We start from the raw sequence: 16,800 nt of genomic DNA on the forward strand, positions 1-16,800 counted from the left end.
AATACGAATGTATTCGCCTTTGCCGGACGGGTCACCCCATTTGACGCTGTAGTACTGCCTTGTTTTGGGCCGTTTGACAGCGACAGGCAGCAGCGCGCAGCAGCACAGGAAGATGGTGCAATCCCTCAGTAATCTCAGCTGTTGTGTGGCCTGTGAAGGGGAACTCCTCCATATAATACAGCTACTTCTGTGCCTGTATTACATTACATGTAGCTGCTATCAATGATAATTCCATGTTTTTACTTTGAGGCATTTCTTAACGACACGGTCTACTGTTAATTCATGACTTCATCATAAATTATAAGAAATTAGAGATTAGATTTCTGTCAATCAGAAATGCCCTTTGAGTCATCGCTGTTAGAGAGCATGTTCACAGGGAAGTTGGGAGACATTGTCTCTTGCATGTCATGGCACTGCTTCTCCTGTTTTGGCTGAATGTCTGCAGTGAGAGTGATGCAGCTCTAATGCAAACAAGAAACAATAACAGGATGCCTCCTAGGCTGCCTTCATTGTGCAGATGGCAGCAACTTGATAGGTAGGAAGAGGAAGCTGAACCAGGCCAACTGATTAGGGCTTTGTAAATTCCCATAATGATTTGATTCAGTTTAAAATGTTCACCTTAAATATGTCGTGTGTGTGTGTGTCATATGCAAGGATACTATAGAACCTTGACACAAGTGCACAAAGGCATTAGCAGGAAGTACTGCTTCTCACTTGTGAGGTCAACAATGCCTGTGTGGGGAGGAACCGAGATCTTCCATAGAACTCAAGCATGACCTGAAGCATAAAAGATGCACTGGACTAGTAGCTCCGTCGCTCCAGTTTGTGCTGTGGAATGCACTTCCTTGACAACAAAACTGCAGGTGAAATGTTGTAATCAGGAAGCATCTTCTTCTTGCTTGTTTGAGAGCCAGAGAATCCAGTTTCAGGTGTTATCTTGAGCTGACAAGGATCTCAGACCTGTGAGAGCACCTGCAAGAGACATGTCGCACAGTAAGTAATTCTTTTCTAAAATGTGCATTTTCACACATATTCAGAACTATGAATGACTAATCAAGTTAATTTGCTATACAGGGACTGTTAACCACCGCTAGGCCTGAAAAATTAACATACAATCTGCTTTCAATTAGTTTATTTGAAAAAATGTGAAAGCCTCTGCTAAAAATGAGATATGATTACTTGGTGTGTGCACGAAAAGGGATTACAGGTCACTGACAAGTCATTCCTGTGTGGTTTGGCAGACGGCATACTGAACACAAGTCAGATGATGGTGGTCATATCCACAGTGGAGCAGTGGTCCTCTTTCAAGTCCCTGCTGCAGGACAGCTCTGGGGATAAACATCTCCAGTTAACCTGTAGCTCTCAGGGATCAAATCAAGCCTGCGCCTTGACGGTGGACGGCCGCTCGATCAGCTTGCATTATGCAGACTTAAAACAAGACATGACAGAGGAGGGCATCAGCCAGGCTATACATGGCTGCTTAAAGTCCTGCACAGGTAGAATCAGTACATTTCTGCTCCTGATCCAAGGTGGACATTATGCAACGAGGGAGAGAAGAATGATAGAGATACTGCAGGCACATTTTGGAGCTGAAGCTTTAAAATACCTGGTCGTCCTCTCTTTGGAAGATGGAGAGATTGCTGACACATTGGACGACGCCCTCCTGGAGCTGATCAACATGTGTGATGGAAGATACTGTCGAATCACATCATCAGCAGCGAGAGACAAAGCGGGCGCTCTACTCGAGATGGTCGACTACATGCTGACTGAAAACGGTGTGACTGGCTACACGGAAACCATGCTGACTGAAGCCAAGAAAAGCAGCACCGAAGACTCAGCGATGAAGATGCTGAAACAGAAGGTGCAAGAGGCCCAGGAGAAGGAGCAGGCCTACAAGCAGCTGGTTAAACAACAGGAGCAGAGGAGAGCGAAAGAGATGGAGGCGCTGAAGGCGAAACATGCTGAGGAAAGAAAGAAGGAGGCCGCTGAAAAAGGGCAATATGAAACAAAAAGAGAGAGCCTGGAGGAGGCTGTGATAAGCCACAGAGCCATGCTGCAGCTCCAGATGAGCGCCACCGATGGTAAGTCTTCAAGAGTTTCATTATCAGAAGATAAAGAAAAACACAGATCTGTCTATTTCCTGTACTCCAGCAATGCAGTACAGTTACTGCAACAGGACGTCTGACTTTCTAAACTTTTATTTCATGGGGGAACATTTAGAAAAACATTTGATGTAGAAAACAGCAGAAACCCTTTAAGAACGTGTTGCTACGCCACCAACGTTCAGATGCAGAAACTTTGCCCACTAGGGGGTGATAGAGTTACACATGGATAAGGGCCATGCATCGCTTGCCATCTACAGTATTGAGTATCAGAAATGTCCAGTTGTGGGTGTACAAGTCGGTGGTATTCTTACTTTCTACCTTTTCCTTCTGAAAATGCTTTCTGACGGCCAGTTTCCTTTTCTTTTTCTGCTTTAAGATGATGACACAAAAAAGCTGGCAGTCATCCTGTTGGGTCTCTCTGGCAGCGGGAAGACTTCTGCCCTGAGTGTAATTCTGGAGCGAGTAGGTAACCAGTACTCAGTTAATGGGCCGAGTCAGGAACCCCCTCAGCCCACCTTGTCTTGTGAGAGAAAAGAAGTTTTCGTAGCAGGGAGGCAGCTCATCCTGGTGGACACCCCCGAGCTGTGGGACGAGGATGAGGTGGAAAATGTGGAGCTGGTAAAGGACTGCTTGGCTCTGTCCCTACCTGGGCCCCATGTCTTCCTGCTGGTGCTCCAAGTGGGGCGCTTCACCCAGGGCGAGTGCGAGATGCTGGCGCACCTGCAGAGGATCTTTGGGCGAGACTTCACAGAGCACGCCATCGTCCTCTTCGTTCGCTCTGATGGCAACCAGCACAGGCCTCAGAGGATCAACGATTACGTGGCTGGAGCCCATGCAGCCCTCCAGGGTCTCATCAGGAAGTGCGGGAGCCGCTATTATGAGCTGAATGTTGCAACGTCCCACAATGCCCTGAGCTACCCTCAGGTGAATGACCTGCTCTCGGGAATGAACAAGCTGGTGGCTTCACATGGAGGCCGCTCCTGCGCAGTGAGGAGATTTTCTGAGCAGGAGCTGCAGGAGAGGAGGAAAGTGATTGAGGAGAGGAAGGAGGGGGCTTTAGAAGTCAACTACTTATTAAGAGACGCTTGATGTCTGCACTCAGAGGCACAGAGCACAAAAACAGCAACCTGTAACCTGTACAGTGTGATAATCCAGTACAACATGCATGCAGGATTTTGCATTGGATTGAATTACACCTCTTTTAAATTGTATATTTTTAATGATTTTCTTGCAGAGAGTTGCCACTGGGGGCGCTCTACATGGGTGAATTTCACAAAATCTCCAACCCTTGCAGTTAAAGGGGGTTATGCAGATGAGACATACATTCAGCTTTTAGAAAACACAGACTTCACACAGACATTGAAGTATCAGTCTCATTAAATCAGAATGATGATTAAATTTTGCATTGTGAATGAAAATAAATTCCTTGCGGTGTGGGGATTTTCCAGAGCACAACATGTCAGGAATTATTCATGTCCATGCTTATCTGTATGAAGCAGAGAGGGGAGGAAAAGAAGTACAGCTGCCGGGTTGATTTACTTTTGGAAATTGATATGAGACCTTATCTGACAGGTTTCTGAGATTTATTTGTTGATATTTTGATTGCCTAACTTACATCCTCAAACACCATCCTGCAGATGATACAGCTGATACAACTGCATGAAAACAAATGTTGTCTCGATTTAATCATAGCAGTTCTAATGTCTTGTAATTTTACACATTAATCATCTTATTATTTGCAGTTAGCTGATCTTTTTTTTACTCATACCATTATTTTATAAGATTTTTGAACCTTTTGTGTTGATATTTTATCTTTGCAAATCTATATTTTACTGCATCTGCTGTTTATTGTACAAGATACTAAACAACTCAAGACAGACAAGACATGTGAATGTGATCAACAGTTATTTATTGATTCTTTCATAAAGTGATTTGATAAAATGATGAGGAATGTATTCTGGTTAATCTGTTTGTACAGGTGGTAGTAGTACGTTCACCATGCTGGAGATCCATCTCTGGAGACATGCTTTAGATGCAAATATCACACACATTAGCTTAATATCAAAGTAGAATAATCACTGACTCAGTAGAAGCATGATTGTGGCAGAAACATGGTCGATAACTACTGTAATAAGTGTAACGCTTGCTGTCCTTTCTTTAGCTGCTCGGGTCCTGGGTCGCAGCAGGCTGCAGGCCCATGGTGCTGTCAATCCACTCGGTGTAGTGGGAGATGACAGTGTAAATTCCAGGCTTTTTAACTTGGCCACACTTCTTTCCTCCATTGGAAGTGATGCCCACTGCAATGCCATTGTAGAGCAGAGGGCCTCCAGAGTCACCCTGAAAGGCAACAAACACACAGGAAGAACAGGTCTTTAACAGGAAGTTACAGTATTTAAACCTGCATTCATTTGGCAGGAAGCACTGACATGCTGAAGTGTAACATCTGTTCACCATGTTCACTATCTTAGATTAGCGTGCTAACATTCCTAAGCTGTTATAAATAAGGAGATAAGACCAGACACATATGTAAGTCCAGGTTTCTCTTGGCAGAGTGTTTGATTTCTGCTTTTGGGGAGGCAGCATGTTTTTGGCTGTTAAAGGTCCGGTGTGCACAGCTTAGTGGCCTCTAGTGGTGAGGTTGCACACTGCAACCCAGTGAATACCTCTAACCTCACCCTTTCTTTTCAAAGCATGTACGAGGACCTGTGGTGGCTGTGAAACTTGGGAAACACATGAAAGGCGCTTCCTAGGGTCAGTGTTTGGTTTGTCCCTCCAGGGCCACTATAGTCTGTGCAAGAGCGCCCGCTTCCTCTGTAGATATAGAGCTCATTTTAAGTTAATGAAAACAGAACAATCCTAGTTTTCAGGTGATTATACACCGATGAAAACATACTGAATATCACATGCTATTTCTTCGATATTCTCCCTGTAGATCACCTTAAATCTGACGCTCTGGTCCTTTAAGTGTTGTTCTGTTACTTCTGTAGAATTGATCATATGTGACATCAGAATTTCAGTTTAAGGATTTACAGAGTCCCATTTTGAGATTTCTTCAGCTTTCTTGCCTCTATTCTAACTGTGATTCTTCAGTTCTTTTTCATAGCTGGACAATAACGTTGGCATTGGTAAAGAATATGTGGTTTATGTGAGCCTGGCCCATAACAACATCAGATGTTTTGCCATAAAGTCCGTGCAGTGTTACTCACAGAGGAAAGATGATGTCATTTGTGTAGTTTTCAAGTGAAAATAAAACCACGGCGGTCTAAATTTACTAAAGGTACTTTTAATTTTTCATGCGGTCTATCCCATTTGTTGACAGCCATGTCTAGTAGAGGAGAAGGAAGTGGATCTTACATCGCAGCTGTCTTCTTTCTTGTATGGGTGGTCGCAGGGGTCCGGGCACACTCTATGTGCACATATCATGTTGTTTGTGAACTTTCTGCCAAAGTAGTCGCTACGTCTGCACCGAGCCGAGCTCATCACATCCATGACCACCTCTTTGAGCCTGTCCGGTCTGGACCCCAGGTTATCGAGGGATCCCCAGCCAGCTGTTTCAACCTCTGCATCCGTGTCGGGGTTCGTGCCGCCTGCTCGCAGGTATTCCACAGCTTTAATGGCTTCAGAGGCGTTAAACGGACGATCCAACTGCAAAAATCACAAAGAAACGCTCCAAAATCCTTTTTTTTATTCTTTTTAGGAAGCTCTGTCTCGAGATCTGTGGTTGACTTGCTCACTGAAATAGAGATACATAACAAAATCTACACTTACCTTAATTAAAGCGATGTCATTATCGTAGTTCGACATGCTGAAGTCTGGGTGGTTGTAAAGCTCCAAAATATCAAACGTCTGCTTTGTCTCTTCAGGTTCACTCAGAGAATGAACACCCAGCACGACTTTCCTCCCATTTGGCCTGAAAATACAGTAATAATCGCAGTAATAATGTAGTATTAAGTACTCTTCAAAACTTACTATTATATGATAATAGATTCTATCAAATAAATATTCTAATCATGAAAAGAAAAGAAAAGAGCTGAGCCACATCAGCTCTCACACAGAAAACATGGAGAATAAATATTTTATGAAAACTTGCTCTGGACCAAACATCCTCCATCATTCATTATCTTGTACTTTGTGTTTCTCACACAACAAGCTACACTGCTGACGGTTAGAAGAAGGCTGCCTCACCCTGTTGGCAGGCAGTGCACTGCAGTCATCACCCACTGATCCGCAATCACAAACCCTCCACACTCGTGCTTCAGACTCTCTCCTTCTGGCACCTGGATGGAGGCCATGTAGGGCCGAGAGTGTGGAGCCGCCTCCCTGCCACCGATTATACCCTCACCTGAAACGATCAAAACACACTGAACACAGTAATATAAAGCATTGCATGGGAAGGCACAAAGTCGGAATAATGAGCAAATGATTAAGCATAAGGTAAAATCTTAAGAATAATACAAGTATAGATTTGCAGAAAAAGACATTGGTGACACAATAAAACACTGAAAATCCAAACCAATGGACGTGAATGTCATGAAGCAAAACCAAAGAGATGAATCAAAGACTCACTGTGTGAAATGAGGGCAAAAACAAAAACAGCAGCAGCCGCCACAACGTCTTTCTCTGACACCATGATGTCGGTTTAACTGAACCAAAACCAGCGACTTTGGTGTTTTAAAGGCTCCCAGTAGAAAGAGAGGAAACATAAATCAAGCAGATATGGTGCAAGACACAAGTGGGAGTCTGACGATCCTTCTGTTCCCTGTTTCCTGGAATGAAAAACAGGAAAGCAAACAACATGTTCGCTGATAACTCTTACTGAGACAGATGCTTTCTTCTTGGAAAGCTCTGTTACATCTATAGATTAGATTAGATTAGATTAGATTCAGCTTTATTGTCATCGTCAGAGTGCAACACAGAGACAAAGAAATGCAGCTGGGCATCTAAACAGAAGTGCAAATAGTCAAAAGCAAATTTCTTTAGGACAGACAGGCAGACAGACAGACAGACAGACAGGCAGACAGACAGACAGACAGACAGACAGACAGACAGGCAGGCAGGCAGACAGACAGACAGACAGACAGACAGACAGACAGACAGACAGACAGACAGACAGGCAGACAGGCAGACAGACAGGCAGACAGACAGACAGACAGACAGACAGACAGACAGACAGACAGACAGACAGACAGACAGACAGCAGCAGAAATGGTGCAGAAAGTTTCACTTTCATGTGGTTTAATGACTTAATGTCAGTTTACATAATGCTGAGATTTGCATGAGCGCCCTTGACCTCGCACACTTAAACACAACACCCACAAGAGGAGGACATTATCTTCTTCTTCTTACCGTAAATCCGGCAGGAAAACATGAAACAGAGCCAATCTGGAACAAATCAGCACATTTTACACATTTTGCAATGACGGCGGGTCAGAAACGACCGCAGCAGCCAACAATAAGCTTGTCCATTGCACTGTTCTGTGCACAGACACAACACTGTAGAGTACACACAGTATATGCACAAACCTGTGAGAGTGTCCTGCAGAGAGAGGACAGATCATTCAGCATGTCTTTGCTTAGCATCTTAGATGTGACCTCTTAATATTGGATGTTGCAGTCGGGCACTTTCTGTGCATTGCAAGAATGCAGTTTCAATACAATATGATTTAAATCTCTAAACAAAGAACACATGCTGCATTAAATGAGCGTGCAAATCATCAATTATTAACAGATGAAACATCTCAGCAGTTCAGTTTGATTGTATACAAAAGCTGTGGCCACACTTGTCCACAGAGGACAGATTGGAGACTTTTTGAAGACCTAAATCTGAGTTCTGAAAGTCATAACATGCACGGAGGTGCAGACTAAAACGGCCTTCAGTGACAAACGTTCGCCTGCGACCTGATTGGATTGACAGCTGGTGTACTACAGCTGGTCTGCAGTGGTTTTAAGTCACTCAGTGAACTTTTATTTGCAGTCATTTTGGGCCAGCGCAGAGGCAGCAGCACCTGAACAGAGATACTGCAGGCGATGGAAAGGAATTCCTCGCTGTCTTCAGCACGACAGAGAGAAAAAGGCCCAGACATGAACAGAACCAGACAGCAGACATCACCCCCTCCAGGCTTCATTAGAAAGGTGACAAAAGATTGATAAGTTATTACAGCAGGAGAGGGAACCTCACCTTCCTATCCACCAGGGAACACACAGGTTCAGAGAAAACACACTTTTCCAACATGATTCTGGCATGCGAAAAACAATTTCGCATCTAAATGTTCTCAGAGATGATGCAACCCATGAAGCTCTCAGCTCGAAGCACAACATGTCTCTCTCCGAAAACACCGTTCAGGTCATGATGTCACTTGCCAAAGGGTTTTATACGCAGCGTCTAAGCGCTGACATTAGCAAAGACTATAATTGTAGTGTCGTGAACGATCCTCTCTGTCTTGAATTAAATATTACACCCTGACTTCCACCTGTCTTTACCTTTTGTCTTTTACTTTGGCACCGGTTTGATGTTACTTGTCCGGACAAACTGCGCCTCTTGCACAGAACTCAACCCATGGATTTGTTTCTGCTTCCAGAGCAGCTCTGAGAAGTGTTTGTTTAACTGAAACTCCTCGGCTGCTGTTTGGACAGAATAATCCTGTTGTGAACTTGGGAAGAAATATTGCCCTCGGTCTGGGAAAATTTCTGTATGGCTGATTATATTTGAGGTGGAGGTGCAGGGGAAGAGAGGCCTTCCAGGAGATTTAGAAGTCAAATATTTTACCCAGGGAAATACAGCGATGTTGTTTTGTTTCAGCCAAGGTCTGTTGCACCTGGTGATTACTTTGTATTGGTTGTCTTGTCAGCTTTGGTTTGCCACGCTGTGCAGCTCGGCGGTTTTCGATGGACTGTGTGTAGATACACGTGAATACGGCTCTGTGTTGCTTCGCTCTAATGAAAACACACTTTCAGAAAAAAGCCTCTGTGCTCTCCATGAACAGGTTGTAGCTCTGCAGCCCACATCAGTAATTATACTGTGACACTATACTGTTAGAGTTTCTGGTGGGTTTGGAGACCATCCTGTAAACAAAAAGAAAGACGTCTGGAAGGACTACTGTTTCACTCAGACAGGAAGTTTAGCTTTACCTTCATCCTGTGTGACTGCATGACAGCACCACTGCAATAAACAGCTTTCTGATTCAGTGTGACAAAGTGGATTTTACAGATTTTGTCACAGTCTGCTATGAACAAACAACTCTACCCTGCTACGTTATGCACAGATGCTACTGCTACCAAAAACCATTGTGTGTCAGCACGATCATAAGATGCAGCTCCCATTTTAGTCAAGTCAAAAAAGTTCAAAAGCAAAATCAAAATCAAGCAAAATCAAGCAAAATCAAAACTAAAACAGGTTGAAAACTTTAGATATTGCTGATTTTTCTGGATCACATTAAGCAACACGCTGTGTCACACGCTGCAGTAACATCTGAAGCAAAACCTCACGTTTATTCTTCATCTTACGGATCCCTAAGTCTAGTCATGAGGTTTACCATGAATAGATATATGATTTTAAAGGGAAAATACAGATGAAATACAGCTATTTTATCTTCATTAGAGTTTATTCTGCTGTTACCTGGTTTAATAAATAAATAGATATACAAACAGCAAATTTAAAAATCTGCATTATTAGAAACTTGAACATTGATAAATGTTGAATTGCTTGTCTTCCTGTAGACTTTTCAGGTGCTGTGATTGATTAAAAGACCCTCAGTGTTACACTATAATTGCACCAACTTGTATTCGGTATTTTCCATGAAATCAGACAGAAATTACAAAGATCGTTTCAGGAACACTGTTTATTCTACTACCTGCAGAAGAAAGTGTCATTACAGTTTTATTGCGTGGAGGTCACACCACAGACAACACAGACTGATGTGTTCTGCAGATTGTCTCAGAACATTGTGTTATATTTTGTCCATGAAGCTGTGGAGTCACAGTCTAATTATAGGCCTGCACTGCCCTCTGCAGGGACAAACGAGTACTACTCGTAAATGTGACTATTCCAGAAAAACAAACAAACAAGCTCATCAGTGTTAATGAAAAAGTGTTTGTTGCCTTAACATGTCACATTAGGCTTACAGTAAACTGTGCAGGTGTTGCTGAAAGATCACATGATGTTTCGAAGCCAATAAAGTAAACTGGGTGAACGTTAAACAGTAAAATACATGAACTAAAGTCTTGTAATGTCAGAAAGTGTTTGATTGAACTGGATGCCAATTTTATATCATCACAGCTATTTTCTCAGAAATAATTATGAAAATTGAAGTTGCACAAATGCTTACTCAGCGCCCTCTTTCCTAATATCTCAGGGGTTTGACCTTCCACAGATCACGTGGTCGCATTACAGTAAAGTGGGGAAATAATACGTGTTAGGTCTTTATAGCATTTTCCAACTCCTTGCCAATTAAGTCGTGACTCACATACTCACAATTACAAGTTAGGAAGAACATAATAGTTAGAAATTATAGGTTCAAACGTACAAAGACATCTGTATCCACCTAGATGATGATGAGTTAATTTAGCTGCAGAAATTTGCTGTAAAATGGAATATCCAGCATCTGTGAGTAATTCACAAAACAACGTTTAAAGCAAATTCCTTACTACCTGACATGGATATTATGTGTTTTATAGATTTTAAGTGATGAACTTTAGCTCATGCACGTCACATTTTTACCCATGCACAGTTAATATAGACATGCATAATGTGCTATAGACTCCACAGCTGCAGCACAGCGGTGTGAACTGGCTGAATATTGCTCTGCTGCACTGTATCAGACTTTTGATTGTCGAGTTGCAACCGTAGCCTCAAGCAACCAAGCCCACCCAGCCAGGTATGCAGCGTGTGTGCGTGTGTGTGCGTGCATGCGTGCGTGTGTTTGTCTGTTACACGTGTTGGCATGTGCGTGTGTGCAGCCGTCCATATCTGTTCATCCATGTGTGTGGTCTGGCACTGAACCAGTTATCAGAGGTGAGTTAACAGAGTCATTTTCCACTTTATGTTTTCTAAATGTTTCATTACTCTCTCTCTCTCTTTCTCCATGTCTGTCCTCCCTCGCTCGCTCATTCCAGCCTCTGACTTTCATTCTCAGACACTGAGTCAGCGAGGCTGTCAGTCTGTCTGGCAGGCTTTCTATCCATCAATCAATCACTGTTTGTCTGTCTTTTCATTAATCAGTGAGTTTGTCTTTCTGTTTATGCCCTCGATCTCTCCCTGTTCTGTTGTATTTCCTTTTGTTTTGTAAACTATTGTGTATGCTATTTAAACAATAGATAAAAGTACACAGTAACACTGTCCTATCTCTATTAAAGCTTCGGTCCATAACCTGAATGTACAAAAAAATCTTTGTTCGCAACCAGAATGCAAAACAGGATTTGCACTTCCTTTTAAAACAAGGCCTAAAACTACAAAAAGGCTAAATTTTAAAGGCTAATTCAAGTCTCTGATATTTACTTTATTACAGCAAGAAAGCAAAAGTCCTTTGCGGTGGTAACGTGTGCAGAAACATCAAGAGCAGATCAGAAATAAACCAGCTGGGCCACGCTAAGTGTTTATTACCTGAACATGACTCATTTGTCACTTTGTCACCGGAGCATCAGTCGCACATAAACACAAACCTACCTGATGTGTTGAAAAGTGTCAGAAAACATTATGACAGACACAAACAAAACACACACACAAACTGCATTTGCCGAAACACGGCGGCAAATAAAGCTTTGCCGACACTGAAAGACGCTCAGTGCACGAAAGATGCCGCAAACTAAGACGTGCAGCCTCAAAAACGAGCCAGTCGCTGCAACAGTCCACCGATATTTAAGACTTCAATCATGTAAGAGTTCCTTTTTTTTTGCTATGAGGGATAATCTTGAAGATCAGTAATTACACGAGGGAGCTTACTGACACTTGATTGACTCACATGAGCCAAAGTGAAATTCTCAGCTTGTATGGCCATGTCAGGAGGGTGTTCCAATCTGTGCATGGACGGATTGTGAAACAGCGGGCCCCTGGGCACAGACGTGAGAGGGGGACACCCAAAGCGAGACAGAGAACTACAGTAATCGTTTTGTGTCTCTTCCAGCTGGGTTGGTCCAGAACTCCACCTGAACATCAGGGTTTGCTTTTTGCACACGAAGAGTCTCAATAAATTCATTATTAAAGCAACACTGGATCATCTTTACTTCACTACTAACTGAGCTCTGTTCAACACTGCGACTGTAGGCCTCCGTCCAATCACCTTCTCTCCTATTTTCCATCCCATAAATGTACAAGATGTCAAGTTTTACTGAACTATTGGAGCTGCCACTAAGCTTGAAGAGCAGCTTTTAGATGCTGTAACAGGAGAAACCATCACCCACTGCTGCAAAAGCTTGAATCTTATTCAAGAAGTGGACTCTCCACCTCCGCCTGTCTCTGTCTTTGTCTCTCCAGTCGAGCGGTGGTCTTCTGCTCCGTGCTGGCGTTGCTCCAGAGGAGGGGGATTACTGTTAAACGGGTATAATCTCTGCTGTTTCCTCCATCAGTCCAGGCCCCTCTGATGGGAGCTGGTGTTTAGAAGGGGCTCCACAGGACAAGATGCTCTTTAAGTATAATCTCTCTAATCTCTCGTCTTACTTCAGGCCGGGGTCCCACAGACCTGCCATCCACACACTCCGCTGCTCCGCTCATATTTCTCCCAGAGCCGTTTGGAAAACACTGACAGCCGAAATACAGACCACAAAAACCAGCAAAAATGAGGCTTCCAGTCGTATTATAATTCTGTAAATGTGTTTTTTACACACTTTGGTTCTCTTTGTTTTCTGGACATTGGCTTTTATTTGGACAAAAAAAGGAAAAAATATATAAATGCAATCATCCAAACAAGATCTAAAAGACTCACACATACAGTATTGATCAGTTTTCAAACCATTCATTCACTTAAGAACACTTGCACTGATCCAGAAACAGCCACTGAACTCATATGGAGTTTGAGAAGCAGCAGCTTCTGTTGGGGTTTGGTACACTTCAGGCGTGTTTGTGCTCATGTGTGAGTGAGTTCTGTGTTTCCATCAGTGGGTGAATCCTGCAATCTGACATTATGTGTGAATGTGCGTTTCTGCCGTCTGCCTGCAGAGCGTCGGCTGTTCCAGACAGATTTCGAGGAACTGTGACTGCACACGTCTGAATGTGTGTGAAATCCATCAGCTCGTTTTCTCAGGAATGGTGAAAAGTGTAAAAGCATCGGCCGACTGCTGGCGATTCCATTTTTTCCCAGTAAATGTGTGTGAAAACTTGTGCTGCATGCGAGTGCGTCAAAGCCTCCTTGTTTCCCAGGAGAACGCTGAATCCTGTAAATCTGACATTTCTCTTCCTGGTGGTGGTCCCAGGAGGATCGCCGGGAGATTCCACCTTTCCCACATCGCTCCTTGATCCACCTGACTCCTCCTCGCCTCGCCCATAAGCCTGCCTTTTGTCCCCATCTGCGCACAGCGCTCAGTTTGTTTGTACATCCAGAGAGCAGGGTGAGAACGTGCGACAGTCCCACAAACCTGAAAACTGGCTGCTCACATTCCCACAATGAATGAGTTCAGAACACATTTGGAAAGAAAATAAGAAAAGATGTGTCTGTAATTACCCCGAGGGAATTAATCCCTGAACAAACAGCAGAACTGAGAGAGGGAAAAAAAGAAGAAGAAGTAAGAAATAAATATCACAAGGACCAAAATTTGACTTGGAAACACAAAAAGTCAAACCTAATTAATTTTTCTGTTTTTTCCTGCACTTCATGTCTCCGTACACTTCCAGGTTTCTGCCAGAGAAACCAAAACTTGCACAGAATCAGAGAAAGAAACATGACAAAGAGAAGTTTTTACAAGTCAAACTAACAAAGAAATGCTGTCAAATTGATTGTTTTCTGTTTCATTTTTCTCTAAACCAGACATGTACTGTATGTATGTACTTTATATTTATTGTTTTTAGCCTAATGAATTAGATGTTTTATATCACTCATCCTGTAAAGTGAGCAAACAGGCAACATTAAAAACAGACATAAGAAAAAAACGCCGTAATGCACACAGAGGAAAACTTTGCATCAGATTGGAAATTCTGCAATAAATAAGTAGAAACTGCATAAATTGTTGGTCTGATGAGTGACTGTGTGCTGAGAGAGGCTTTTAATCTTTTCAATCATTAAATCCCATAAAGGTGAGTGGTGAGTTAAATGTCATCAATCATCTCCAGTGAATGTATAATCTTATCATTGATCAGTCAATATTGGCTGAACATCCGCTCCAGTGTTTGTGCAGTAATACTGCAGTAAAACAAAGTCCGTACTCGATGGTCTTTGGATTAGAAATGAACATTTTCATTCATGTACAGTTCAGACCTGCTTTAGTGTGAAAACTGTCCAAAAAGCTCACTGCTGCTCGGTGCAATGGGAAAGACAGATCATGACTGAAGAGGCAGAAAGGAACATTATGCACTGAAATGATTTGTGTAACTTCGGACTATTTCCCTGAAAAAGACTGAAAAAAGACAAAAGCATCAACAGTGTGGAGTTAAGAGAAAAGACACAGCGAGACAAAGCAGAAGTGGAAAGACAAAAAGAAAAAGAGGCAAACAAAGAAAACACGGGCATGCAGACAAAGAGGGAGAGAGAGAGGGAGAACGATCTGGGACCGAGAGCCTCGTCTCAACATGTTGTGAAAGTGAGGTTTTCAGACGCTGTAATTTACGCAGATTCAGATTCAGATCACTTTGGCAGAATATCGGACCACCTGCACTTCAGCTCATGTGAGCCACTTCCAAACTCCTGAGAGTGAGGAGAGAGAACCGGTGTTTTACTAAAGCGTGAGATCTGAGGCCAAAAACAGCTCACGGTGCTCCCCTGACAGCCTGACACCTCGTCGTGTTTGGGCGTACGTGTGTGGGAGCCTCAGCCTGGAGGCTTGAGGCCGCTGTCAGCGCTCAGGAAGGCGAACCTGCTGGAAGATGTCAATGCTTTAATTGTGATCGGGCCGCTGCTCCTTCCCTCTGACTCGCTCTCCCTCTTCTCCACACTTATTTTTTTTTGTCCAACCTTTTCTGAAAGATTTTTCGGCTTTTGGGTTTAGGGGACAGATTACAGAGAAGATAAAGGGTTTAAAGACAAAGCTGAGGGTTCTCAGGTAGATTTGAGAGCAGAATGATATATGGCATGAGTGTCTGCCAAGATCTTAAGTGATATGAAGACACATTATATAATGCTGGTGTTACCTTACAGTAAAAGATGTGCTACAACCCTGACGTGCAACAGCTCGAATCTGTGAGCACACAGCAAAATTAAAGCACATCGCAGAAACAATACATGCAAAATTCTTCTGTCTCTTAATATTTAACAAGTTTCAAAGTCACAAATTTGTCCATCAACTAAATTTCCACTTGTTCTCTCTTCTTTGAGAACAAATACAATCCGAAAACCATGCTGTGAGAGGAGCTGTGCGATGGGTTTTAAATCTAATGAAACACAACAACATTACAGAAAACACATTTGTGAAAGAGAAAAATAAGATTCAGGAAACACAACATTTCCGAAAGAACAGCAGGAATTATTAAAATCCATTGATATATTTCTCTTAAATCCACAATAATCTGAGGCAGCTCAGTCCATAACGGCCTGGTTTAGGCGTTCGAGTCCAGTTTGAGCTGGTCAAATGAAGGTGGACCGGTAGCTGAAGAGGTGCCAGCTCACCCCTGGGGAACCGCCAGGCCTTAACCTCCCGGGGCGCTGCACTGTGGCGACACATCACTCAGATCTGAAATGCATGTAGACGTCTCTCCGTGTGCCTGTGCTTGTGTAATAAAGTGAAATCAGAGCGTCTTCTTCTGTGGTAACCTGTAGAAACACAAGCTTGCAGTGGCCAGCGTGACACTGGGAGCTCGACTCACTGAAGGAAAACATGCAAACAGACTAAACACAAGCAAATCATTAAAAACGTGCAGCATTTCAAAAACATGCTGCAAATAAAGCAAACTACAAGCAGCACGGACGACAACAGAAACTGTTTCCAGGGGACTCTAAACAGGGACGCACACAGCCTGGACACACTTGTTGCCACAGTGAAGTTGGGTCCATGTATCATCTCTTCAGGCTGCAGCTTCCTGACTTCTCTTCGCTTTGTGCATGCGCTGAACGTGAACGCCGAACCCACGCTGCAGGACCTGCAGAGCGAAAAAGCGGAACCGATATTTGAACAATTTCTGAGGAGATCTGGCGTTTATGACAGATATTGACCTTGACAGACGACCTGTTCTCTGAAAACATCTCATGTTGTCGTCTGTGCTGCCTGCATGAGGTTGTGTTTTTCTGTATTTGCAGCGTGGTTTCTAAATGCTGCACATGTGTTACAGAATTGATGATGTTGGGCTCTGAGGGCAAAGCAATGACTACCAAATATGGTAAGGGGCGGAGCCAGCAGGAGCCACCCCTGCTGACAATGGTCTGAGAGACCTATCAATCAAATATACAGTCATGAGAGACTCCGTCATGGTCCTGCTCTTTGAAACAGATATACTGTATATTGTCAAATTTCTGACAAAATGTTCTTTTCCCACCTGTCTGTGAGTCCTCCAACATAATTTTAGTACATTGCTGAAGAGCTGGAGTGCCCCTTTAATCAAGACATTATCAAAAGGGTGGTA

General features: G+C 43.2%; 2 protein-coding genes across 2 annotated transcripts; one reads left to right on the plus strand and one right to left on the minus strand.

Annotated features, from left to right (window-relative positions):
* Nucleotides 1-322: 322 nt before the first annotated feature.
* LOC139341798 (GTPase IMAP family member 8-like) lies at nt 323-4,049 on the plus strand. Its single transcript, XM_070978475.1, has 4 exons — nt 323-368; nt 864-993; nt 1,242-2,081; nt 2,482-4,049. The coding sequence occupies exons 2-4, from the start codon at nt 984-986 to the stop codon at nt 3,192-3,194; spliced, it is 1,563 nt and encodes a 520-aa protein (XP_070834576.1). The 5' UTR covers nt 323-368; nt 864-983; the 3' UTR covers nt 3,195-4,049.
* On the minus strand, nt 3,998-6,793 carry cfd (complement factor D (adipsin)). Its single transcript, XM_070978476.1, has 5 exons — nt 6,672-6,793; nt 6,291-6,447; nt 5,874-6,015; nt 5,460-5,750; nt 3,998-4,442 (listed from the first exon to the last, which is right to left on the minus strand). The coding sequence occupies exons 1-5, from the start codon at nt 6,733-6,735 to the stop codon at nt 4,263-4,265; spliced, it is 834 nt and encodes a 277-aa protein (XP_070834577.1). The 5' UTR covers nt 6,736-6,793; the 3' UTR covers nt 3,998-4,262.
* Nucleotides 6,794-16,800: the final 10,007 nt, after the last annotated feature.

Source organism: Chaetodon trifascialis, chromosome 14 (assembly GCF_039877785.1).
Source record: "Chaetodon trifascialis isolate fChaTrf1 chromosome 14, fChaTrf1.hap1, whole genome shotgun sequence".
In the NCBI taxonomy this organism is placed as follows: Eukaryota; Metazoa; Chordata; class Actinopteri; order Chaetodontiformes; family Chaetodontidae; genus Chaetodon; species Chaetodon trifascialis.